At 47.3% G+C, this 24363-nt stretch overlaps 2 protein-coding genes across 3 annotated transcripts; both read left to right on the top strand.

Moving 5' to 3' along the window:
* Positions 1 to 338: 338 nt before the first annotated feature.
* On the top strand, positions 339 to 1274 carry LOC135984214 (olfactory receptor 51G2-like). The gene has a single exon (XM_065598819.1). The coding sequence runs from the start codon at positions 339 to 341 to the stop codon at positions 1272 to 1274; it is 936 nt and encodes a 311-aa protein (XP_065454891.1).
* Positions 1275 to 14973: 13699 nt separating this feature from the next.
* LOC112061264 (olfactory receptor 51G2-like) lies at positions 14974 to 23461 on the top strand. 2 transcript variants are annotated; one of them, XM_065598798.1, is made up of 2 exons: positions 14974 to 15900; positions 23441 to 23461. In XM_065598798.1, exons 1-2 carry the CDS (start codon positions 14974 to 14976, stop codon positions 23459 to 23461), a joined length of 948 nt encoding a protein of 315 aa, XP_065454870.1. The 2 variants fall into 2 exon arrangements, with proteins under 2 accessions (XP_065454870.1, XP_023969895.2); XM_024114127.2 differs by lacking the exon at positions 23441 to 23461 and having other exon boundaries at positions 14974 to 15909.
* Positions 23462 to 24363: the final 902 nt, after the last annotated feature.

The raw sequence follows: 24363 nt of genomic DNA, 5'->3' as shown, positions 1-24363 counted from the left end.
GTCTTGCTAGTAGGTGTCGAGGGAAACTTTTCTTGGGAGCAGGTAATCTCATAGCTGCCTATTACAGGGCTTCTTCCACCTTCCACTGAAGTATCTAGAACTGGCCGCTAGATACTGAGCTAAATGGACTGCAAATCTGATCCAGTCTGGCAATACCTATCTTCCTATCTGTGGGTGTAAATCCAAGCCTATATTTTTGCTGATCTTCCTTGAGCTTTTGGGAGTCTCTAGAATTGCACAGAGAGCAGAATGGTCTCTCATTAAATATCATCTTGTCACCTTTTCTTTTTCCTTTAAGGGAGGAAAGTCAAAAACTCCTGGAACCCGCCCTGTACATTATGTCAGCTGTCAATGACACCAAACTCAAATCTGCAGTGTTCCTTCTCACCGGGATATCTGGGCAAGAAGATATCCATCTCTGGATCTCCATCCCCTTCTGCTTCATTTATGTTTTTTCAATATTGGGAAATTCAACCATTCTGTTCATTATAAAAACAGATCCAAGCCTCCATGAGCCCATGTACATTTTCCTTTCCATGTTGGCCATCACAGACCTTGGCTTATCGATATCCACCATGCCTACAATATTGGGCATATATTTGTTTAACTCTAGGGAGATCAGCCTTGATGCCTGTTTTGCCCAGCTATTCTTCATCCACTCATTTGCATTCACTGAATCCTCCATACTCTTGTTTATGGCATTTGACCGCTTTGTTGCAATCTCTAGCCCACTGAGATATGCTTCCATCTTAACCCTGCCGAGCGTATCCAAGATGGGACTGGTGTGTGTGCTAAGAGGGGTGGCCGTATCATTCCCATTCCCCTTTCTCCTGAAACGATTCCAATACTGTCGAGACAATGTCCTCTCCCATTCCTACTGCCTGCACCAGGATGTCATGAAGCTGGCTTGTTCGGACATCACAGTCAACTACATCTATGGCTTGTTTCTTACAGTCTTCACGGTGGGGTTGGATTCACTTCTCATCTTCCTCTCTTATGTGATGATCCTCAAAACTGTGCTGAGTGTTGCATCACACGCGGAGTGCCTCAGGGCCCTGAACACCTGTGTCTCCCACCTCTGCGCTGTCCTGTTCTTCTACATACCAGATATTGGCTTGGGTTTGATACACAGATTGGGGAAGGGCTCATCTCCCTTACTACAGATTGTCCTGGGCTACATCTACCTGCTCGTCCCACCACTGATGAACCCAATTGTGTACAGCGTGAAAAGCAAACACCTTCGTGCAAGGATAATCAGATTGTTCGTCAAGTGAAAGATCAGTGCTGGCTCCAGCGCTGCTGACCTAGGAGATGAAAAACACCAGCCACCTATTCCTTGCTGGACCCTTACATCTGAGACAACATGAGCTACTGATCTCCACTCAGTACAGAGAGGTTCAGCCAGGGTTTAAGGGCTGGAGCACTGGGAGAGGGGCTGTTAGAATCATAGAATCATAGAATATCAGAGTTGGAAGGGACCTCAAGAGGTCATCTAGTCCAACCCCCTGCTCAAAGCAGGACCAATTCCCAGCTAAATCATCCCAGCCAGGGCTTTGTCAAGCCGGGCCTTAAAAACCTCCAAGGAAGGAGACTCCACCACCTCCCTAGGTAACGCATTCCAGTGTTTCACCACCCTCCTAGTGAAATAGTTTTTCCTGATATCCAACCTGGACCTCCCCCACTGCAACTTGAGACCATTGCTCCTTGTTCTGTCGTCTGCCACCACTGAGAACAGTCGAGCTCCATCCTCTTTAGAACCCCCCTTCAGGTAGTTGAAGGCTGCTATCAAATCCCCCCTCATTCTTCTCTTCTGGAGACTAAACAATCCCAGTTCCCTCAGCCTCTCCTCATAAGTCATGTGCTCCAGACCCCTAATCATTTTTGTTGCCCTCCGCTGGACTCTTTCCAATTTTTCCACATCCTTCTTGTAGTGTGGGGCCCAAAACTGGACACAGTATTCCAGATGAGGCCTCACCAATGTTGAATAAAGGGGAACGATCACGTCCCTCGATCTGCTGGCAATGCCCCTACTTATACAGCCCAAAATGCCGTTAGCCTTCTTGGCAACAAGAGCACACTGTTGACTCATATCCAGCTTCTCGTCCACTGTGACCCCTAGGTCCTTTTCTGCAGAACTGCTACCTAGCCATTCGGTCCCTAGTCTGTAGCAGTGCATGGGATTCTTCTGTCCTAAGTGCAGGACTCTGCACTTGTCCTTGTTGAACCTCATCAGGTTTTTTTCGGCCCAATCTTCTAATTTGTCTAGGTCCCTCTGTATCCGATCCCTACCCTCTAGTGTATCTACCACGCCTCCTAGTTTAGTGTCATCTGCAAACTTGCTGAGAGTGCAGTCCACACCATCCTCCAGATCATTAATAAAGATATTAAACAAAACTGGCCCCAGGACCGACCCTTGGGGCACTCCGCTTGAAACCGGCTGCCAACTAGACATGGAGCCATTGATCACTACCCGTTGAGCCCGACGATCTAGCCAGCTTTCTATCCACCTTACAGTCCATTCATCCAGCCCATACTTCTTTAACTTGGCGGCAAGAATACTGTGGGAGACCGTATCAAAAGCTTTGCTAAAGTCAAGGAATAACACATCCACTGCTTTCCCCTCATCCACAGAGCCAGTTATCTCATCATAGAAGGCAATTAGGTTAGTCAGGCACGACTTCCCCTTCGTGAATCCATGCTGACTGTTCCATGATCACTTTCCTCTCCTCTAAATGTTTCATAATTGATTCCTTGAGGACCTGCTCCATGATTTTTCCAGGGACTGAGGTGAGGCTGACTGGCCTGTAGTTCCCCGGATCCTCCTTCTTCCCTTTTTTAAAGATGGGCACTACATTAGCCTTTTTCCAGTCATCTGGGACCTCCCCCGATCGCCATGAGTTTTCAAAAATTATGGCTAATGGCTCTGCAATCTCACCTGCCAACTCCTTTAGCACCCTCGGATGCAGCGCATCCGGCCCCATGGACTTGTGCACGTCCAGTTTTTCTAAATAGTCCCGAACCACTTCTTTCTCCACAGAGGGTTGGTCACCTTCTCCCCATGTTGTACTGCCCAGTGCAGCAGTCTGGGAGCTGACCTTGTTTGTGAAGACAGAGGCAAAAAAAGCATTGAGTACATTAGCTTTTTCCACATCCTCGGTCACTAGGTTGCCTCCCTCATTCAGTAAGGGGCCCACACTTTCCTTGATTTTCTTCTTGTTGCTAACATACCTGAAGAAACCCTTCTTGTTACTCTTAACATCTCTTGCTAACTGCAACTCCAAGTGTGATTTGGCCTTCCTGATTTCACGCCTGCACGCCTGAGCAATATTTTTATACTCCTCTCTGGTCATTTGTCCAATCTTCCACTTCTTGTAAGCTTCTTTTTTGCGTTTAAGATCAGCAAGGATTTCACTGTTTAGCCAAGCTGGTCGCCTGCCATATTTACTATTCTTTCTACACATCGGGATGGTTTGTTCCTGCAACCTCAATAAGGATTCTTTAAAATACAGCCAGCTCTCCTGGACCCCTTTGCCCTTCATGTTATTCTCCCAGGGGATCCTGCCCATCTGTTCCCTGAGGGAGTCAAAGTCTGCTTTTCTGAAGTCCAGGGTCCGTATTCTGCTGCTCTCCTTTCTTCCTTGTGTCAGGGGGGATAGCTCACTGGGGGATGGAAACCAAGGCAGTCAGCAGCATTTAGAAAGGGCTTGTCTACACTACCAAGTTTTGTCCATGAAACTAATGTCGACATGAGAAAATCGACAAAAGCAAAGTCGCCAAAGCGAGTCTACATTTTCTCCCTCTGTCGACAGTTTGTGTCCACATTCAGGGCACTATTGTCGACAGCGTGAGCAATGCACTGTGAGTATGTATATGTGATGTTACTGACATAACCTGTGACCGTATAGATCATTTTTGCAACCACCCTTATATATTTGCAGCAAGTATTGTACAAAGGTTGTTGTGTAAGTTGTCTATGGAAAGGTTATGATTTACTGATTATGATTATGCTGTCTGTATGTGTGTATCATTTTTGTAGTTGAAGTTACGAATATTGGCTATGTACTTGTATTTTAATGTGTTTTAATTCTAAGTAGCCTCAGTGAGGCATTTGGTCAACTTCTTGAGAAGGGACTATTCTCAGTAAGTGCCAATCAAGAAGCACTTAACTGACCATGGACTTTATGAGACGCCAATCCACAACTGAGCTTTCCTGTGAACGTTCAAACTAACATGTAAACAACGGCGTCAGGCTGTAAGGAACTGAGTCATGTATGGACATGTGACTTGCCCATGTGGCTCCAGTCTGCATCTTGCTGCTGTAAATTTCCACAGTAAGAACAGAGAAGTGTCCTTCCACAGGGCAGAGACTATAAAAAGCCCTGGAAACTCTCCCATTTTGTCTTCAATCCTGCTTCTTGCCTCTGAAGGGACCTTGCTACAAAGTAAAGCTCTCAACAAAGGACTGAATGACCCATCCCAGCTGTGGATGTTTGTACTCCAGAGACCTGATTTGAGCCTGCAGTTTATTCCATCACTGCTACAAGTCTTAAACCAAGAACTTTCCCTTTACTGTATGTAATTGATTCCATTTAACCAGTTCCAGCTCTCATCTATATATCTTTCTTTTTATGAATAAATAAATCTTTAGATTTTAGATTCTAAAGGACTGGCAACAGCGTGATTTGTGAGTAAGATCTGATTTGTACAGTGACCTGGGTCTGGGGCTTGGTCCTTTCGGATCGGAAGAACATTTTTTCTTTTACTGGGGTGTTGGTTTTCATAACCATTCATCCCCATAAGGAGTGGCCCGGATGGGGATACTGGGAAACAGGAGAGTCTAAGGGAATCGCTTGTATAACTTATGGTTAGCCTGTGGGGTAAAACCAGAGTCTTCTCTGTTTGGCTGGTTTGGTGCCTTGGTGTGCAAAGGACCCCCAGCCTTGGGCTGTAACTGCCCTGCTTTAAGCAATTTATCCTGAATTGGCACTCTCAGAAGTGTCCCACCAAGGGCAGCATCGTTACAGTATCCCACAGTCCCTGGTGACGCCAGCTGTCTCTAGGTGTTGTGGGAAGGCGGAAACGGAGCGTGGTGCATCCTGGGATGTGCAAAATATCCCATCATGCACTGCTTTGTGTCCCAGCCCTCCAGTGGTTTCCAGCTTCCTTTCATGCTGTTTTTCCAACTCTCAGTCTTTGTAGTGCGCACCAGCATCTGCAGTGAGCTAGGATGGATCGTGTATTTCTCTCTCTCTCTTCCCTGTGTGCTGTTAACTGTCGTGAGGAGATTGCGCATGGCAGCACAGTTACTCACAAAGTTACTGACAGAGGACGACTTGCAGGCGCCCAACATTCTGCCTGATATGGACGGCAGCAACTTATCAGTGCTTTTGGCATTCTCAAAGCAGCTGCATACGTAGACCATCACTTTTGGGCTAGGGAAACAAGCTCTGATTGGTCGGATCACATTGTCATGCAGATGTGGGATGAAAACCAGTGGGTACAGAACTTTAGGATGCGTAAAGCAACCTTCCTGGAGCTATGTGCTGAGCTGGCCCCCGACCTGTGGCACATGGACACCAGAATGACAGCTGCCATTTCAGTAGAGAAGCGTGTTGCAATCGCTGTGTGGAAACTGGTCAATCCAGAATGCTACCGGTCAGTTGCAAATCAATTTGGAGCGGTCAAGTCCACTGTTGGGGCTGTATTACTCCAAGTGTGCAGGGCAATAAATCGCATCTTGCTACAGAAGACCGTGATGCTGGGAAATGGGCATAAAATAGTGGATGGCTTTGCAGAGATGGGTTTCCCTAACTGTGGCAGTGCACTTGATGGCACACAAATTCCAATTGTAGCGCTAGACCCCCTTGCATCGGAGTACATCAATAGGAAGGGATACTTCTCCGTGGTGGGAGGGAGTGCGGGGCTCGAGATCTGGGAGGAAGTTTGGGTTTGGGATGCGGGCTCTGGGCAGGGCCAGGGAGTTGGGGTGTGGGAGGGGATGCGGGGCGTCAGGCTCTGGGAGGAAGTTTGGGTTTGCGATGCGGGCTCTGGGCTGGGCCGGGGGGTTGGGGTGTGGGAGCAAGGGCAGGGGGTCGGGCTCTGGGAGGAAGTTTGGGTGTGGGGAGCGGGCTCTGGGCTGGCCAGGGGGTTATGGTGTGGGAGGAAGTGCATGGGGTCGGGATCTGGGAGGAAGTTTGGGTGTGGGGTGCTGGCTCTGGGATGAGACAGGGCCTTGAGGTGCAGAAGGGGGTCAGGGAGTGGCACTTCCCTAGGGTGGCGCAGCTCCCAAAGCTGCTGGCATTCACACCCCTCTGGAAGAGGCTTCTAGGCGGGCGTAGGAGGGCAGGGGGCTGCTGTTCCTGGCCAAAAGGAGCTGTGGAGTTGGCGCTCTGCATGGGGGAGCATACGGTGACACCCCTCCATGGGCCGGAGGGACATGCCGGCTGCTTCTGGGAGCGGGGTGGAGGGAAGGAGGCAGAGAGGGCAGGGAGCCGCCTGAGCCCCGGCCTGCCGCGCTGCTGCTGGAACATCTCTGTGTGCCCCTGGTGGGGAGGGGGCAGCAGGTTTCCGGGGCAGGGGCAGCACACGGATCTGCCTCCTGTCCCGCACAAAGGGTGCGCAGGGACGTGCCAGAAGTCAGCCGCTTCTGGGCGTGGCATGGGGCCACCAGCTACAGCATCCAAGCAGGCTGCCTGCCTGAGCCCTGCTACACCGGCGGCCGGGACTCGCGGGCAGGTTGTCAGATGAAATTTCTCCTGCATTTTTCGGGCTCCCCTGTGGTTGGGGGCTCCGTGCCACCACACGGCTTGTTTCATGGTAAATCCACTCCTGGTCATCACTGTCCATATGGTTCCGATTAGTCACGTGGCTACCTTGGGGGAGGCCAAGTGGTAATGATGATGCTGTCACAGCTGTGATCTTGCTGAAATAAAATAAAATAGAATAATAATATAGGACCTGATTTCTCCCCAGCAGTCCCCTTTGCTGCATTACCTACCTAGGGTGCAGACCAGGGAAGGGAGATTCCACAAGGCTCCCTACATGGACATTTCCCTCGGATTGTTCTGGGGTGGGGGGGTTCCCTTCTTTTCTCCCTGAAGAATGAAAAGAGGGACCCAGAATCCAGGGATCCACAAAGTTAGGGACATATCTCAGTGATCCACTGGTAGCTAGGCTCACCCAACAACAATCTCTGGGACTCCAGATCTGTTCTAGGACTCTCTCCAGCTCCCTGCTAGCACAGGTTCATCCGAGATGTGCTACCAGGGCCTGCCACAGTAGCCACTGCCCGCAGGATCTGCTGAAGGGGTGTTGTACAGGGTGGAGGGGGCTGCACAGAGATAGGAAGGCTGATTGAGTAGCTGATGGGCACAATACCTCAGCCATAGTCGGGAGGTTTTGACCTTTCCATACGCAGAATGCGGCCATAGACTCAGTCCGTATTACCTTCACATATGTTACGAGGAAGAGGTAGATGAAAACCTCCAATTTCTAAAGTCAGTAAGAGCCTATGGGACCAGGGCCGGTGGAAGGATGTTTCACGCCCTAGGCGAAACTTGCACCTTGTGCCCCCCTCCCCGTCCCCGAACCCCCGCCCGGAGGCGCCCCCCCTGCGCAGCAGCTCCCTCCCTCCGCCCTGAGGCGCCCCCCCCCATGGCAGCTCCCCACCCCCTACCCTGAGGCACCGCCCCGGCCCCACCTCCTCCCTGCCCCGCCTCCTCCCCGAGCACGCTGTGGCTGCTTCACTTCTCCCGCCTGCCAGGCTTGTGGTGCCGATCAGATTAGGCAGCCATGGCGTGCTCGGGGAGGAGGCAGGGCAGAGTTGAGCTGGGGCGGGGAGTTCCCCTGAATGCCGCCCCCCCCTTCCTGCATGAATGCCAGCGGCCTAAATGGTTGCACTGGCCCTGTATGGGACAAAAGCCTCCTTTCCAAAAAATGTCAGGTCAGCTGGGACAGGACTTAAATAAGGGACTGTACCAGCCAAAACAGGACCAATGGGCACCCTACCACACACTCAAATGTGAAACTGCAGAACTATCAGCTGTGGTTTGTAACCTATCACTCAGCTTCTGTACCAAGGTGCCTCAGGACCCTCTGTTGCTTCTGTACCAAAAGAGTGGAGGATAGCTAATGGATATTAACCAGTATTGGCAGGGATGGTGTCCCTAGCCTCTTTTTGCCAGAACCTGGGAATTGAGCGACAGGGGATGGATCACTTGATGATTCCCTGTTCCATTCATTCCCTCTGGGGCACCTGACATTGATTGACCATTGTCAGAAGACAGGATAGTGGGATAGATGGACCTTTGATCTGACCCATTATGGCCGTTCTTATGTTCTTATGACGTCTGCTAGGGTTACAGAAGAAGTCCCTGAAAAAGGCTTGTCTGCAGCAGTCCATCCATCAGAGAAACAATTTAAGAACATAAGAACGGCCATATTGATTCAGACCAATGGTCCATCAAGTCCAGTGTCCTGTCTTCTGACAGTGGCCAGTGCAGACGCTTCAGGGGGAATGCACAAAACAGGGCAATTATCGAGTGATCCATCCTCCGTCATCTGCTTCCAGCTTCTGGGAGTCAGAGGTTTAGAGACACTCGGAGCATGGGGCTGAATCCCTGACCAGCTTGGCTATTAGCTACTGATGGACCTATCCTCCATGAACTTGCCTAGTTGTTTTTTGGATCAGTTATATTTCTGTATGAGGAAATACTTCCTTTTGTTTGATTTAAACCTGCTGCACATTAACTTCAAGAGTGACACTGGCTGTTGTGTTATGTGAAGTGGTAGATAACACTTCCTGATTCACTTTCCCCACACCACTCATGATTTTATAGATCTCTATCAAAACCCCCCTTAGTCATCTCTTTTCAAAGCTGAGAAGTCCCAGTCTTTTTAATCTCTCCTCATATGGAAGCTGTTCCATAACCCTAAACCTTTTTGTCGTCCTTCTCTGTTCTTTTCCAATTCTAATATATAATTTTTGAGATGGGGCAACCAGAACTGCACAAAGTATTCAAAATGTGGTCGTAATAGGGATTTATGTAGATGCAATATGATATTCTCTGTCTTATCTATCCAGGAGGATACCACTATTTACCTCTCTCCCTTCTGAACACTGACTATTTATTCCTACCCTTTGTCTCCCATCTTTTAACTAGTTACTGATCATAAAATCATAGAAGATTAGGTTGGAAGAGACCTCAAGGGGTCATCCAGTCCAAACCTCTGCTCAAACCAGGACCAAGCCCAACCAAATCATCTCAGCGATGAGAGGAACTTCCTTCTTCCCCCATGACTGCCTTCTTCTCTTAAGAGCCTTTGGTGATGGACTTTGTCAGAGACTGCCTGAAAGTCCAAGTAAACTATATGCCCTGGATCACCCGTGACCACATTTTTCTTGACACACTCAAAGAATTCTAATAGATTGGTGAGGTATGATTTTCCTTTGAAAAGTTGTATTGAGTCTTCCCCAACAAAGTGTGTTCATCTTTGTGTCTGATGATTCTGCTCTTTACCATAGTTTCAACCAATTTGCCTGGTACTGAAGTAAGGCTTCCTTGCCTGTATTCCCAGGATCACCTCTGGAGTCTTTTTTTCAAAATCAGCATCACAGCTAGTCATCTGATACAGAGGCTGATTTAAGCCAAAGGTCACATACCACACTTAGTCGTTCTGAAATTTGGTTTTTGAGTTCCCTCAAAACTCCTGGGTGAATCCCATCTGGTCCTGGTGACTTATTACTGTTGAATTGATGAGTTTGTTCCAAAACCTCCCATACAGACACCTCAGTCTGAGACAGTTCCTCCAATTTGTCATCTAAAAAGAAAGGCTCTGGTGTGGGATTCTCCCTCACGTCCTATGCAGTGAAGACCAATGCAAAGAATTTACTTAGCCTCTCCACAGCAGCCTCATCTCCCTTGAGTGCTCCTTTAGCACCTCAGTCATCCAGTGGCCCTACTCATTGTGTGGCAGGCTTCCTGCCTCTGATGTACTTTAAAGAAATTTGCCACAGCCACCAAAAATAATGAGATTTGTTTCCAAATAATGAGATTTAAAAATATACTAATGTGGAGTTGGTTTTCATTTGCCTTTGGTGTCTGAGCCTTTCAGGTGCACCTGCTTCAGATTTCCCAGCTTTTCTGAAACGCACTTTTTCAGATAAACGTTTTTGAAGCAAACTGAAAGCTGAGGTTCCCGGGCAGTCTCTTGATTCCAGAAGTTGGGGCTTTAAAAGTGACAGGAAATAATGCAAGACTCCCAAGAAAATCTCCAGCGGTGGCGCTGCTGGGCATATTGCATGCGGAGCACCCACAAACAGAGGAGCTGAGAGTGAGTAGACATTTCTGGTCACACAGTCCATCAGCGGCAAAGACATTGTTTCCTTCTTTACTGTGCTACAGAGCCTCCTGTTGTAAGGAACAAGGTTACACCACAGCCAGCCAGACATGACAGTGCCTGGTTCGCAGAGTCACTGGATACCTGAGGCACAGCTCCGAGGGTCTTTCTTCTTGTTCAGGCATGAGACACGCTCACGCCAGGTAAGCAAGGCCATGCACATCCCTCATGGAAATGTTTCAGAGTAGCAGCCGTGTTAGTCTGTATCCGCAAAAAGAAGAACAGGAGTACTTGTGGCACCTTAGAGACTAACAAATTATTTGTTAGTCTCTAAGATGCCACAAGAACTCCTGTTCTTCCTCATGGAAATGGTCATGACCCAGTCCCAGCTCCAAGTGCCTGCTGCTGCTCTCTGTTGGACACAAACAGCTGCCTCCCCCACATCCAGCTACCCCCAAACTTGGTGATGATAGAAATGTGGATGCAGGCTGGGAGGTCTATCCAGCGCTACAGCAGCTCTCATTGCTCATGGAGTGGGTAGGGGGTCAGGATCAGTCTGAGGGACATCACAGCAGGTCTCTGTTCGGCCAGGCAACTCTCTCCAGATCCGTCACTCTGAAACCATGTCCTGATTCCCCCTCTTACTACTGAGGGGAAGGAGGGGCCCAGAACTCCCTCATCAAAGGGGGCTGTGCTAATGACAGGCCTCATCCCCAAAGGGTGTTGGGAAGAGTTCAGGTTCTCCACCCAGTGCCCCAAATCACCCTGTAAAGGGTACAGACTCACCCCTGTGGCGCCTCCTACTGGTCATCCAGGGAATTAGCTCACCAGCCTCTGGAGCACCCTCTGCAGGCCGGTAATCTGCCTTTTCCTCTACTGGCACCTGTGTCCCTCCCAGGATCCGGTGCCCCTATTACTGGGATGCTGCCCCCTGGCAGTACCCCACAGATCTGGGTCTCCCCTCCCTGGGGAACCCCCACCCACTATCCCCACCTTGCCTCAGCACTAGGCCACTGCCAGTCACCAACTAGCCCCCGCTCCCTGGGCAGACTGCAGTATAGGCCACTCATCACTGGCAAGGGGAGTTTGGACCTGCTGCCTTGGCCTACCCATGGGCTGTCCTCTGCAACCCCCAGTTCCCCTTGGCCCTCCGCTAGGCCGCAGCCTGGGCCTTTTCAGGCTGGAGCTCCCCAGCCTTTCCCCAGCCCTGCTCCACTACAGGTACCCTGTGTCTAGCTCCCTGCAGCCAGGCCCTTCTCTCTCTGAAGGCAGAGAGAGACTTTGGCCTGAGCTCCTGGCTCCCTGCCTTTATAGGGCCTGCTGAGTCTGTTTGGGGCGTGGCCCCAGCTGCAGCCACTTTCCTCAATCAGCCCAGCCCTTCCAGGCAGGAGCAGGTGTCCACCCTGCTACACACCCTTATGAGGCACACAGAGCTGAGATCTCTCTACGGCACTTAGCTCTGACCCCAATCATTATAGAGTCTGAGCGCCTCACAATCTGTAACCCCCAGCGCCGATAAAGATCCCTCACTTTATTTTCATTTACTTCCTACTACTTATAATATAGGAGGAGGATGAAGAAAAACAGAATGAAAAATGGGAGGGGGGATAAGAGAGAATATTCTTTTCCTTGGCTGGGTCCCAAAAGGGGAACCGAAAAATAAAGCTACGCATGGGGTCGCACTAACTCTAAATCCACCACTGGTTACAAGAAGCCCAGATTCCAGGAATAGAGTCTGCAGCAGGGCTGGCGCTGCAGTCCAGTTGTGTAGCATCACCCCACGTCCCCTGTGATTTGGCTTCCTGCAGTTTGCCATTGGTCACGACAGGGGTTAAAGCTGGTGCACACAAAGCCAAGTATTGGCAAGACATTCCCTGATGGCCAAGTATCCCCCAAGGGACTTTGTGAACATGCTTCATAAAGACACTTGCCTCCCTATCTGAACAGATACTGCCTGCTGCCCATGCTACCTCTCCGATGACTCCTTGTCCTTTAGGGTGAAGACCTCTGGTGTCAGCAGCTCCCGTCTAGCAGGAATTGGGTACGTTGGCAGATTTCACTATCTTTAAAACCTGACGTGAAGGGGAAAGGCTGCAAGCTGCGTCCCTTTGCAGATGTTCTGTGCAGTGGCAGAGGACTCAGCTGGGTTGTTGGGTGGGTGGGAGGGCAGCACTAGGTAGCTTGGGAACCCCTCCCCGATATCTGCCCATGCTCCATGGTGGGCTGTTCAAGCTACAGAGAAATCTGACATTCAAAGCGAGCTCAGAGTATGAAAATCCCGATGCCCTGCGTCAGGGTTTCTCAATCGGTCCTACTTTTCGAGGTGCCGTGTGCTCTGGGCCCGATCCCTCCAGGGGCTGAGGGAGAAGAGACCCCACAGAATATCACTGACTAGTTCCCAAATCACCTCAGGTTTATTTGCTCCTGGAAATTTAATCAGCAAATGCATTTTCAAGGTTTTATTCTCTGGCTCGATTGTGAAGGCAGGAATTCAGAGCTATGTAGCTCTATGGTAACAGGTCTGATAGGGCGTATGTCTGTTTTCTGACTGGCTGAGGGATCTAGAATGCCCTGTAGAGACCCATCAGAGTTACAGGGCAACCAGCATCCCTGCCCCCTCTCTGGTTTCCCAGAGCCATTTTCAAAGATGTTACTCCCTGGCTCAGTTGTGAATACAGGAATTCAAAGCTGCAGATACTCTGGAAAGAGGCTACAGACTGACAGAACAGAACCTGAGGAGAACCAGTCAGCTATTAACCTAGGGACAGAGGAGCTACTAGACTTTTGTTTACTGACAAGTGACTGAATGAGGGCTGAGACCTTGTGATCTCTGGTTTCCCAGAGCCATTTTCAAAGATGCTACTCCCTGGCTCAGTTGTGAATGCAGGAATTCAGTGCTGCAGATACTCCGGATGGAGGCTACAGACTGACAGAACAGAACCTGAGGAGAACCAGTCAGGTATTAACCTAGGGACAGAGGAGCTACTAGACTTTTGTTTACTGACAAGTGACTGAATGAGGGCTGAGACGCTGCAATCTTTTCAGATTCTGAGAAAAACAAGATGACAGATGCTACATTTTAAGTCCCACTCTATCCTGAGAAATCACCTCTGAAAGCAGATCAGAGGGGAAATAATGGGTTCACATGTGTGTACTAAAGTACAGGTGTGTGAATGTTATGTCAAAGCTTCTCATTGTAATACAGATATTACAAATCAAACATTCATGACATGCCTGTATATCAAAAGCCAGCAGCAGAGTTGTTGGAATCTCTACAGGAAGGAGCAGTGGAAACTTTACTGTTTAATGGCTTTTGCTTTAGAAAGTATTTCAGAAGTGCTCCACATACTGTGTGCAATGGGTTTGTGCTATTAACTCTTTGTTCAGTGAACAGTTGGATGATACTGTCTCCTGGTTACTGACCAGAAGTTGGTTCTAACACTTAAATTTAGGGTTATGTACACAATCCCTCTGCAATACCTCTCCAAGTCTGTGTTTCAGTAGTATAGGGCTGAGGTGTAGGAAAGAGGAGTGTTATAGTGGTTGTATGAAATTTACACACATCACCTCTTTACACACGCATGGCAGGAGTAACTTGGACACTCAACTGGATATTAAGGGAAACCTAGTGTTTGCACTGGTCATACTGTGAGGACGAAGAGAAGCCTGTAGGATGATCCACATCTCTGGATTCAGACAACATAGGCCAGGCAAAGAACTTCAACTTTTCTTGGAGGGATTCTTGGGGGTCACTGGGAGCACTTGGTAAGGGAAAGTTAATAGAACCCAGTTCTGATCAAATGTACACATTTAAACGTGGAGTGACATAGTTGAAGTCACCATTATTGAATTAAGGAACTGTCCCTAAGAATTTACCCCATGTACCTTAAGAGACAGTAGCATAATTTGGACTCTCAGGAGGTGAGAAAATAATATATAATGAGGTAATGAAAGATGTTTATGAATAGCTTCTATGCAGGGCAGATAAATACAATGACCATTTTCACCATGCATTTGCCATGTGTTTACACACGTCATGATACAATGGGCCACAATCAGAAGTTTAGAACCAGAAAGGGTGTCTATGTGCAGGTCACAATTGTAAAATCACAATGTTCAAGTAGGTTGCAGAACTCAAAGCCACAAGATATCAATGGGGCCAAGAGCTTAGAACCTTTCAAAGAGTGGCTGGATGTGTATATGGGTAATGAGAAAATCCAATTCCAGTATTGAGGATTGTTTTAAAAAGTCTTGGAAGGGCCCACAACGTTCCTGATTTACACCACTATATATGTATTACTAGTGGGTGTCGAGGGAAACTTTTCCTGGGAGCAGGTAATCAATCTCATAGCTGCCTATTACAGGGCTTCTTCCACCTTCCACTGAAGCATCTGGAACTGGCCGCTAGATACTGAGCTAGATGGACTGCAGGTCTGATCCAGTCTGGCAATGCCTATCTTCTTATTGGAGGTGTAAATTCATGACTATGTTTTTGCTGATCTTCCTTGAGCTCCTGGGAGTCTCTAGACTAGCACTCAGAGCAGAAAGATGTCTCATTAAATATCACCTTGTCTCCTGTTCTTTTTCCTTTCAGGAAGGAAGGTCCAAAACTCCTGGAAACTTGCCCTGTACATTATGTCAACAGTCAATGACACCAAACTCAAATACGCAATGTTCCTTCTCACCAGGGTACCTGGGCAGGAAAACATCCATCTCTGGATCTCCATCCCCTTCTGCTTCATTTATGTTTTTTCAATATTGGGAAATTCAACCATTCTGTTCATCATAAAAACAGATCCAAGCCTGCATGAGCCCATGTACATTTTCCTTTCCATGTTGGCTGCCACAGACCTTGGCTTATCGATATCCACCATGCCTACAATACTGGGCATATATTTGTTTAACTCTAGCGAGATCAGCGTCAATGCCTGTTTTGCCCAGCTGTTCTTCATCCACTCATTTGCATTCATTGAATCCTCCATACTCTTGCTGATGGCGTTTGACCGCTTTGTCGCGATCTCTAACCCTCTGAGATATGCTTCCATCTTAACCCTGCCGAGAATAGCCAAGATGGGACTGGTGTGTGTGCTAAGAGGGGTGGCCGTATCATTCCCATTCCCCTTTCTCCTGAAACGGTTCCAATACTGTCGAGCCAATGTCCTTTCCCATTCCTACTGCCTGCACCAGGATGTTATGAAGCTGGCTTGTTCGGATATCACAGTTAACTACATCTATGGCTTGTTTCTTACAGTCTTCACGGTGGGATTGGATTCACTGCTCATTTTCCTCTCTTATGTGATGATCCTCAAAACTGTGCTGAGTGTTGCATCACACACTGAGTGCCTCAGGGCCCTGAACACCTGTGTCTCCCACCTCTGCGCCGTCCTGCTCTTCTACACACCAGATATTGGCTTGTCTTTGATACACAGATTGGGGAAGGGCTCTTCTCCCTTACTACAGATTGTCCTGGGCTACATCTACCTGCTCGTCCCACCCCTGATGAACCCAATCGTGTACAGCGTGAAAAGCAAACACCTTCGTGCGAGGATAATCAGAGTGTTCGTCAAGTGAAAGATCAGTGCTGGCTCCAGCGCTGCTGACCTGGGAGATGAAAAACACCAGCCACCTATTCCTTGCTGGACCCTTACATCTGAGACGACATGAGCTACTGATCTCCACTCTGTAGGGAGAGGTTCAGACAGTGTTTAAGGGCTGGAACAATGGGAGAGGGGCTGTTGAGGGGGGACAGCTCACTGGGGGATGGAGACCAAGGCAGACAGCAGCATTTACAATACTTGTCTACCAAGTTTTGTCGATGAAACTAATGTCGACATGAAAAAATCGACAAAAGCAAAGTCGCCAAAGCTAGTCTACATTTGCTTCCTCTGTCAACCGATCATGTCCACATTCAGGGCACCATTGACGACAGCGTGAGCAATGCACTGTGAGTATGTATCCCACAGTGCCTGGTGACACCGTTATGACTTTGCACCCCATAATGCTTTATGGAAATATGCTTATCAATGTAAATATGACATAACTGGAATATGTTTTATGCTACATATGCCATGTAACATATCCCTGTAAAGGTTATAATCTACTGAATCTATTCATCCTATTTGTATGCATGTATCATTTTTGTATTCGAAGTTATGAATATTGGCTGTATACTTGTTTGATTTTAAGTAGCCTTAGTAAGGCATTTTGTCAGTTTCTTATAAAAGGAATTTGCAAGTTAAGTGCCCAGTCAAGAAACACTTAGCAGACAATGACACCTTGGAAAACTCCAATCCACATTGGTATCCTTTGGGGGTGGAGCGGCTATCTCCTGACTTTGAACTTGGGACGGTCAAAGTAGCCTGTGAACAATGGCTGCCACCTGTAAAGTTCTGAGTCATGCATGGTCATGTGACTTGCCCATGTGACTCCAAAACTCCAGCTTGCAGCTGGATTCTGCATTGGAGAGAGGAGTGGGTCTCTAACCACAGTCTATTTAAGCCCTTGGGAGACCCCCTCCATATTGTTTTCAGCTGGCTCAAGCGATAGCCTCTCCACCCCCAAAGGATACCTGAAAGAAACTGGAACAAAGGACAGTAACCACAGGGGTGTGAATGATTGCTGGACCCAGACTAGAAGGTGGCAAGTCTGTAAAAGGAAGCTTACTGGAACTCCTCTGAGGGTGAGACTTCATCTGTAATCATTTTCTTACTGTACTAGGTTTAGACTTGCGTGTTTTATTTTATTTTGCTTGGTAATTCACTTTGTTCTGTCTGTTATTACTTGGAACCACTTAAATCCTACTTTTTGTATTTAATAAAATCACTTTTTACCTATTAATTAACCCAGAGTATGTATTAATGCCCGGGGGAGCAAACAGCTGTGCATACCTCTCTAGCAGTGTTGTAGAGGGTGAACAATGTATAAGTTTACTATGTATAAGCTTTATACAGGGGAAAACGGATTTATTTGAGGTTTGGACCCCATTGGGAGCTGGGCATCTGAGTGTTGGAGACAGAAACACTTCTTAGGCTGTTTTCAGTTAAGTCTGCAGCTTTTGTGGGATGTTGTTCAGACCTGGGGCTGTGTTCGTAGCAAGCTAGCGTGTCTGGCTCAAACCAGGCAGGGCACTGAAGTCCCAAGGGAAAACAGGCTCAGAGGTAGTCTCAACACATCAGTTGGCAGTCCCCAAGGGAGTTTCTGTGATCCAACCTATCACAACCATGTGTCGCTAGGTGTTGTGGAAAGGCACAAACGGAGCGTGGCGCATCCTGGGACATGCAAAATGTCCTGTCATGCACTTCTTTGTGTCCCAGCCCTACAATGGTTTCCGGCTTCCTTTCGTGCTGTTTTTCCAAACAGTCTTTGCAGTGCGCACCAACATCTGCACTGAGATAGGATGGATCCCACACTTTTCTCCTATGCGCTGTTAACTTTTGTGAGGACATCGCGTATGGCAGCACAGTTACTCACGAAGTTACTGACAGAGGACAACTCGTAGGTGCCTGACATTCTGCCTGATATGGACGGCAGCAACTTATCAGTGCTTTGTGCATTCACAGAGCAGCTGCACACGGTAGATTGTCGCTTTTCGGCTAGGGAAACAAGCACTGATTGGTGGGATCGCATTGTCAAGGAGGTGTGGGGTGAAGACCAGTAGGTACAGAACTTTAGGATGCATAAAGCAACCTTCCTGGAGCTATGTGCTGAGCTGGCCCCCGACCTGTGGCACATGGACACCAGAATGAGAGCTGCCCTTTCAGTAGAGAAGCGTGTTGCAATCGCTTTGTGGAAACTGGTGTATCCAGAATGCTACCGGTCAGTTGCAAATCAATTTGGAGGGGGGAAATCCACTGTTGGGGCTGTATTACTCCAAGTGTGCAGGGCAATAAATCGCATCTTGCTACGGAAGACCATGACTCTGGGAAATGTGCATGAAATAGTGGATGGCTTTGCAGAGATGGGTTTCCCTAACTGTGGCGGTGCAATTGATGGCACACACATTCCAATTTTAGCCCCAGACCACCTTGCATCAGAGTACAGCAATAGGAAGGGATACTTCTCCATGGTGTTATAAGTGCTTGTGGATCACTGTGGGCGTTTCACAGACATCAATGCAGGCTGGTCTGGAAAGGTGCATGACACATTCATCTTCAGGAACAGTGGCTTGTACAGAAAGCTGCCGGCGGGGACTTTCCTTCCAGATCACGAGATCACAGTGTGGGATGTGGAAATGCCCATAGTAATCCTGGGAGATCCGGCTTACCCCTTACAGACCTGGCTCATTAAACCTAACACTGGGCACCTGGACAGCAGCAAGGAGCGTTTTAACAACAGGCTGAGCAGGTGCCGTATGGTAGTTGAATGTGCCTTTGGCCGTTTGAAAGTTCGCTGGAGGTGTCTCAATGGCAGGCTAGACCTTACTGAGGATAATATTCCCATGGTCAGCCGCATGCAGAAACCCTTGGAGATCTTCAGTTTGAGAGCCTTCCTCTGGGAGTGAAGAAATGATTCGCTGATACCAGAGGCTCCCGCCATCTGCATTCTGTGTGGAAATGCTGCCACAAGTTACAGGACCAAAAACCATTCTTCATTGATCGTAGTAGTGTACCTCTGCATACCGCCCATGCAGTTGTAATATCCATTCCATTCATAGGCAGTAGGTTTAAAACAAATAAGAGGAAGTATTTTTTCACACAATGCACAGTCAACCTGTGGAACTCCCTGCCATAGGATGTTGTGAAGGCCAAGACTATAACAGGGTTCAAAAAAGAACTAGATAAATTCATGGAGCATAGGTCTATCAATAGCTATTAGCCAGAATGGGCAGGAATGGTGTCCCTGGCCTCTGTTTGCTAGAAGCTGGGAATGGGCGACAGGGGATTGATCACTTGATGGTTACTTGTTCTGTTCATTCCCTCTTGGGGCACCTGGTACTGGCCACTGTCGGAAGACAGGATACTGGGCTAGATGGACCTTTCGTCCAATCCAGCATGGCCATTCTTCTATTCTTATGTTCTTATGAGTTCATCTGTCCCTCGATGTGGGAAGGATATGCCACAAGCATGTGTTAACCAAGCTGAGATATTCCCCAAACATTTCACTCAAAGGCACACTGGTTTAGGTGAAGTAAAAAACAAGTTTATCTACAGAAAGATAGATTTTAAGCAATTATGATACCAAACAGATCAAAGCAGATTATCTAGCAAATCAACAAAAATGCAAACTAAGCCTAAAATACTGGTTAGTATTTAGCAGATGACACCACAATCCCAAACGGAGCTACCTAGGCCACCCAAATACAAACAGCAGACACCAGCCAATTTCCCAGTGTCTCAGGCTCACTGCCCCCATCCCGGTAGAGTATAAACCCAAAATTATACTATCTTGCACTACACAGAGATCTGTACAGTATAAACTCATCACCAGAGATTGCCCTCCCCTTGATGAGGGAAAGATATTCAACAAGCACCTGTGTTAACCATGCAGAGATTTTTCCCAGACACTTCACTCAAAGGCACACTGGTTTAGAGAAAGCAAAAAACAAGTTTAACTACAAAAAGATAAGTGTCAGAGGGGTAGCCGTGTTAGTCTGGATCTGTAAAAAGCAACAGAGGGTCCTGTGGCACCTTATAGACTAACATGTATTGGAGCAATACATTGCTCCAATACATCTGTTAGTCTATAAGGTGCCACAGGACCCTCTACAAAAAGATAGATTTTAAGTGATTATAAGTGATAGCAAACAGCTCAAAGCAGATTAGCTAGCAAATCAACAAAAACGCAAACTAAGCCTAAAATGCTGGTTAGTTTGGATATGAATTAACAATTTCTCACCCTGGCTGGTGATACAAGCAGTCCACCAGGTTTCCATATACAGGCTAAAAATGTTTTTAGCCTGGGACAAGCACTTTCCCCAGTTCGGTCTTTCTTCCTCATGTGTTGCCAGGAGTTCTCTTGTGTGGGGAGTGAGGCCACTAAGTGATGTCACACCCCACCTTTTATAGCTTTAACCTCTGGCCGGAATCCTTTGTTCCATAAACAGTTCCCAGTCCAGTTTGTGGAAAAATACAGGTACCCAAAATGGAGTTCAGTATCATGTGGTCTGGTCACATGCCCTTGCATGCCCTTCTGAGTCATAGCAGCCATTACCCATAGGCTGTCTGGAGCGTTCTCAGGAAGGTTCACCAGGTGGGGGATAAGCTTCCCCTTAAGGTTTCTTGTTTCCCCTAATGGCCCAGTACCCGGAATTGGCCCTTCACAACCAGCTGTCCTGACTGGAGGCATTTTGCCTAGTGGGTGTCACCCAGGTGTAACTACATTTGAAATACAGATACATAGTCAATATTCATAACCTCAGATACAAAAATGATATATGCACAGAAATAGAATAATCCTTTTCTGCAAATCAAAACTTTTCCAGTGACACTGACAAGACATACCTTGGACAAAATGAATCATAATTATGTTATAATTATATCATAATCATAAAACTATAAAGAATAGGGGGAACAGTGTCACAATGAGCTTATGAGGAGGATCCCCTCCTAGGCTTTTTAAATATTCAAATGATATCTGTAATGCGCATTAGAAAACATAATCCCTACTATAGATATAAAACGATAGGGTCTAAATTAGCTCTTGCCACTCAAGAATGGGATCTTGGGGTCGTCATAGATAGTTAGAGGGGATAAGAGGGGATAAGATAGTGGTCTATAAATTCATGAATGGTGTGGAAGAAGTGAATACAGAAGTCTTGTTTATCCTTCACTTAACACAAGAACCAGGAGTCACCCAAGGAAATTAATAGGCAGCAGGTTTAAAACAAAGAAAGGAAATACTACACACAACACACAGTCAACCTGTGGAACTCATTGCTAAGGGATGTTGTGAAGGCCAAAAATATAATGGGGTTCAAAATCAACTAGATAAGTTCATGGAGGATAGGTCAATCAATGGCTGTTAGCCAAGATGTTCAGGGACGCAACCCCATGTTCTGGGTGTCCTAGCCTCTGATTTCCAGATGATGGGACTGGATGACAGGAGATGGATCCCTCGGTAATAACCCTGTTCTGTTCTTTCCCTCTGAAGCCCCTTGCATTGGCCTCTGTCATGATACTGGACTAGATGGACCATTTGTCTGACCCACTATGGCCAATCTTATGTTCTTATCTCAGTCTCTTTTTTCTTCTCTGGTTGCTGGCCCTCATAATCAACGGGGCCCACATGCCCCACTACCTCAAACAGTCCCTGCCACTGAACCAGTAGTTTGAACAGCAAACTTGATAGTAACAACATTCAGTCCCCCAGGTCTCAACACTCGCAGCTGAACCCCTTTGTTCTAGGCCTTCTCTTGTACCTGTTATACATTTAGCAAAATTCTTCTAGCGAATGCCCACAAAGTCTTGAGCAATTTTCTTACCATTCAACAGTTCAAAGAGAAAACTTGGAGGCTCGAGGCACCTTCCTGATAGCAAAATAAGGTGGGGGAAGAGTTGGTCTCAGTCTTTGCAATCCAGGGCTACAAACTTCTTTAATGTCGCAATCAAACTTATGTGAAATCACTCTACCAACCCATCACTTTGGGGATGGTAGATCGACGTTCTTAATGTCTTTACCCTTCGTAGATTGCACAGTTCTTTCATTAGTTGTATAGTGAAGTTAGGTCTTTGATCAGTAAGGATTTCTTGGAATATTACCACCCAGGAAAGGAATTTCATAAGCTTATTTGCTCATTTGGCTCATAGCCAGGGTGCTAGGACTATGCCTAGAGGGCAATAAACCTGGCCAAGTGCGTTTGTCACCGAACCGTGCCTGCGGTCTTTCTTTATGAGTAACATCGAGGTCTGCTGAATTACCTGGCTGCCTTCTCTGTGAATCCTGATTACACTGGAGCTCCAAGGACAGAAGCTCTGAGCAGCCTGAACAGCGTTACGGAGGCAACAACTTTCCAGCCTTCAGCACTTAACAGCAACCAGCTGACACTCTGAGCCATGGGGTGAACAGCTTTACTGTCTGGATCTGTTGTACCTCCTGCCAAAAGTGTGGCCACTGCCCCAGTCACTGGGGTTCCACAACTTCCCCATTCACCACAGAGAGTTATTCATAGGCCTGGCTAAGGATAACATTATGTAATGGAAGTCACGGATTCCGTGACTTTCAGAGACCTCCAGGACATTTTCCACTTCAGCCCTGGGGCGGCGGTGCCAGAGCTGTCAGCCGGCGGGGCCCCCGATCTCTCAGATCTCATGGGTGGCCAAGGAGCCAACAGCTCTCAGCTCTCTGGGGCCCCGGATCTCTGTGTTGCTGGGGCTGCTGCGGGGGCCACGGCGCTGTTAGCTGTGGCGGCCACATGTGCTGGACCTTCCCACCTCCAGAAGTAAGGCTCGGGTTCTCATCCTCGTGATCGGGCTTTAATAATCCCTCTGTAAGTCCCCCTGCCTTATCTTTAGTAAAAGTCACAGACAGGTCACGGACGTCCATGATTTTTTCTTTATTGCCCACAATTTGTCCGTGACTTTAAGTAAAAATAACTCTGACAAAATCTTAACCTTAGTCATGACTGATCTGCCCCCTGATCTGGTCTGCCCCTCGTTCCTGAATTGTGTTGCAGGTCAGGATAGCCATTCCCTGTATGAATGTATTCTGGATGCTATCAAGGTCTGTGGTTGTCGCACGCCCACTGAACTGGCTGGATGTGTTGTCCACAGCATCATCTTTTTCCTTCCCTGTTCCTACCAACTCTGCTGGTTCTACGCATACTCTCACCGGGGTGTCAGCCTCCATCTTCTCGGTCAGCCGTTCTCCCCGTTCCTTCAGCACTTCCTTAAAGTGGTTCCAGTCCCTGCGCAATATGACCAGAAAGCCAGATATTTGAAATAATTTCCCTACTAAATATATTCAGGTTTAGCACAAATAAGTTTCCACACAAGGATTCCTTTATTAGTCCAAAGGGAACTTGGTGCTGATTTCATCCAAAATACAATTACAAGCAGATACACACTTATGTGTTACATTCTAGCAACCATACAGTGATATGCATTAGCTAAATATTCACCACAGGATCAGGCTCATGAAATACCTTCCCATCATGTCGTGACTCCAGAGAGGTAAGGAAAACCTCTGACAAAGGAACCCTTAACATTTTTGCTTTTTATAAGAACATTAGAATGGCCATCCTGGGTTGGATCAATGGTCCCTCTAGCCCAGTATCCTGTCCTCTGACAGTGGCCAATACGAGGTGCTTCAGAGGGAATGAACAGAACAGGGAATCATCCAGTGATCTATCCCCTTTTGCCCCTTCCTAGTTTCTGGCAAACAGAGGCTAGGGACACTTCAGAGCATGGTTTTGCACCCCTGCCCATCCTGTCTAATAGCCACCGATGGACCTATCCTCCATGAATTTACCTAGTTCTTTTTCAAACCTTTTAAAGTCTTGGCCTTCACAACATCCTCTGGCAAGACTGTGTGTTGTGTGAAGAAATACTTCATTTTGTTCATTTTAAACCTGCTGCCTATTAATTGCATTGGACCACCCCTAGTTTTTGTATTATGATAAAGAGTAATTAACACTTCCTTATTTACCTTCTCCACACCAGTCATGATTTTATAGACCTCTATCATATCTCCCCTTAGTCATCTCTTTTCTAAGCTGAAAAGTCCCAGTCTTATTAATCTGTCATCATAGGGAAGCTGTTCCATACTTCTAATATTTTTTCCTGCCCTTTTCTATAACTCTTCCCAATTCCAATATTTTTTTTTGAGATGGAGTGATCAGATCTGCTTCAGTATTCAAGATGTGAGCATACTATGGATTTACATAGAGGCAATATGATATTTTCTCTCTTATTATTTATCCTTTTCCTGATGATTCCCAGCATTCTGTTAGGTTTTTCGACTGCTACTGCATACTGAGTGGTTGTTTTCAGAGAACTATTCACAATGATTCCAAGATGTCTATCTTGAGTAATAACAGCTAATTCACATACTCAGTTGTGAAGACTGATGCAAAGAATTAATTTAGTCTTG

Source organism: Chrysemys picta, chromosome 1, assembly GCF_011386835.1.
Source record: "Chrysemys picta bellii isolate R12L10 chromosome 1, ASM1138683v2, whole genome shotgun sequence".
Lineage (NCBI taxonomy): Eukaryota > Metazoa > Chordata > Testudines > Emydidae > Chrysemys > Chrysemys picta.
The sequence above is the reverse complement of the archived record's forward strand: the minus strand, read 5'-3'. Positions and strand labels throughout refer to the sequence as shown.

Bases quoted from the DNA above. Each gene is read 5' to 3' on its own strand.
- LOC135984214 (XM_065598819.1), top strand. From the start codon at position 339: ATGTCAGCTGTCAATGACACCAAACTCAAATCTGCAGTGTTCCTTCTC.
- LOC112061264 (XM_065598798.1), top strand. From the start codon at position 14,974: ATGTCAACAGTCAATGACACCAAACTCAAATACGCAATGTTCCTTCTC. The intron at 15,901-23,440 runs GTCAAGTGAAAG...TCGTGACTCCAG, and splicing joins CGAGGATAATCAGAGTGTTC to AGAGGTAAGGAAAACCTCTG.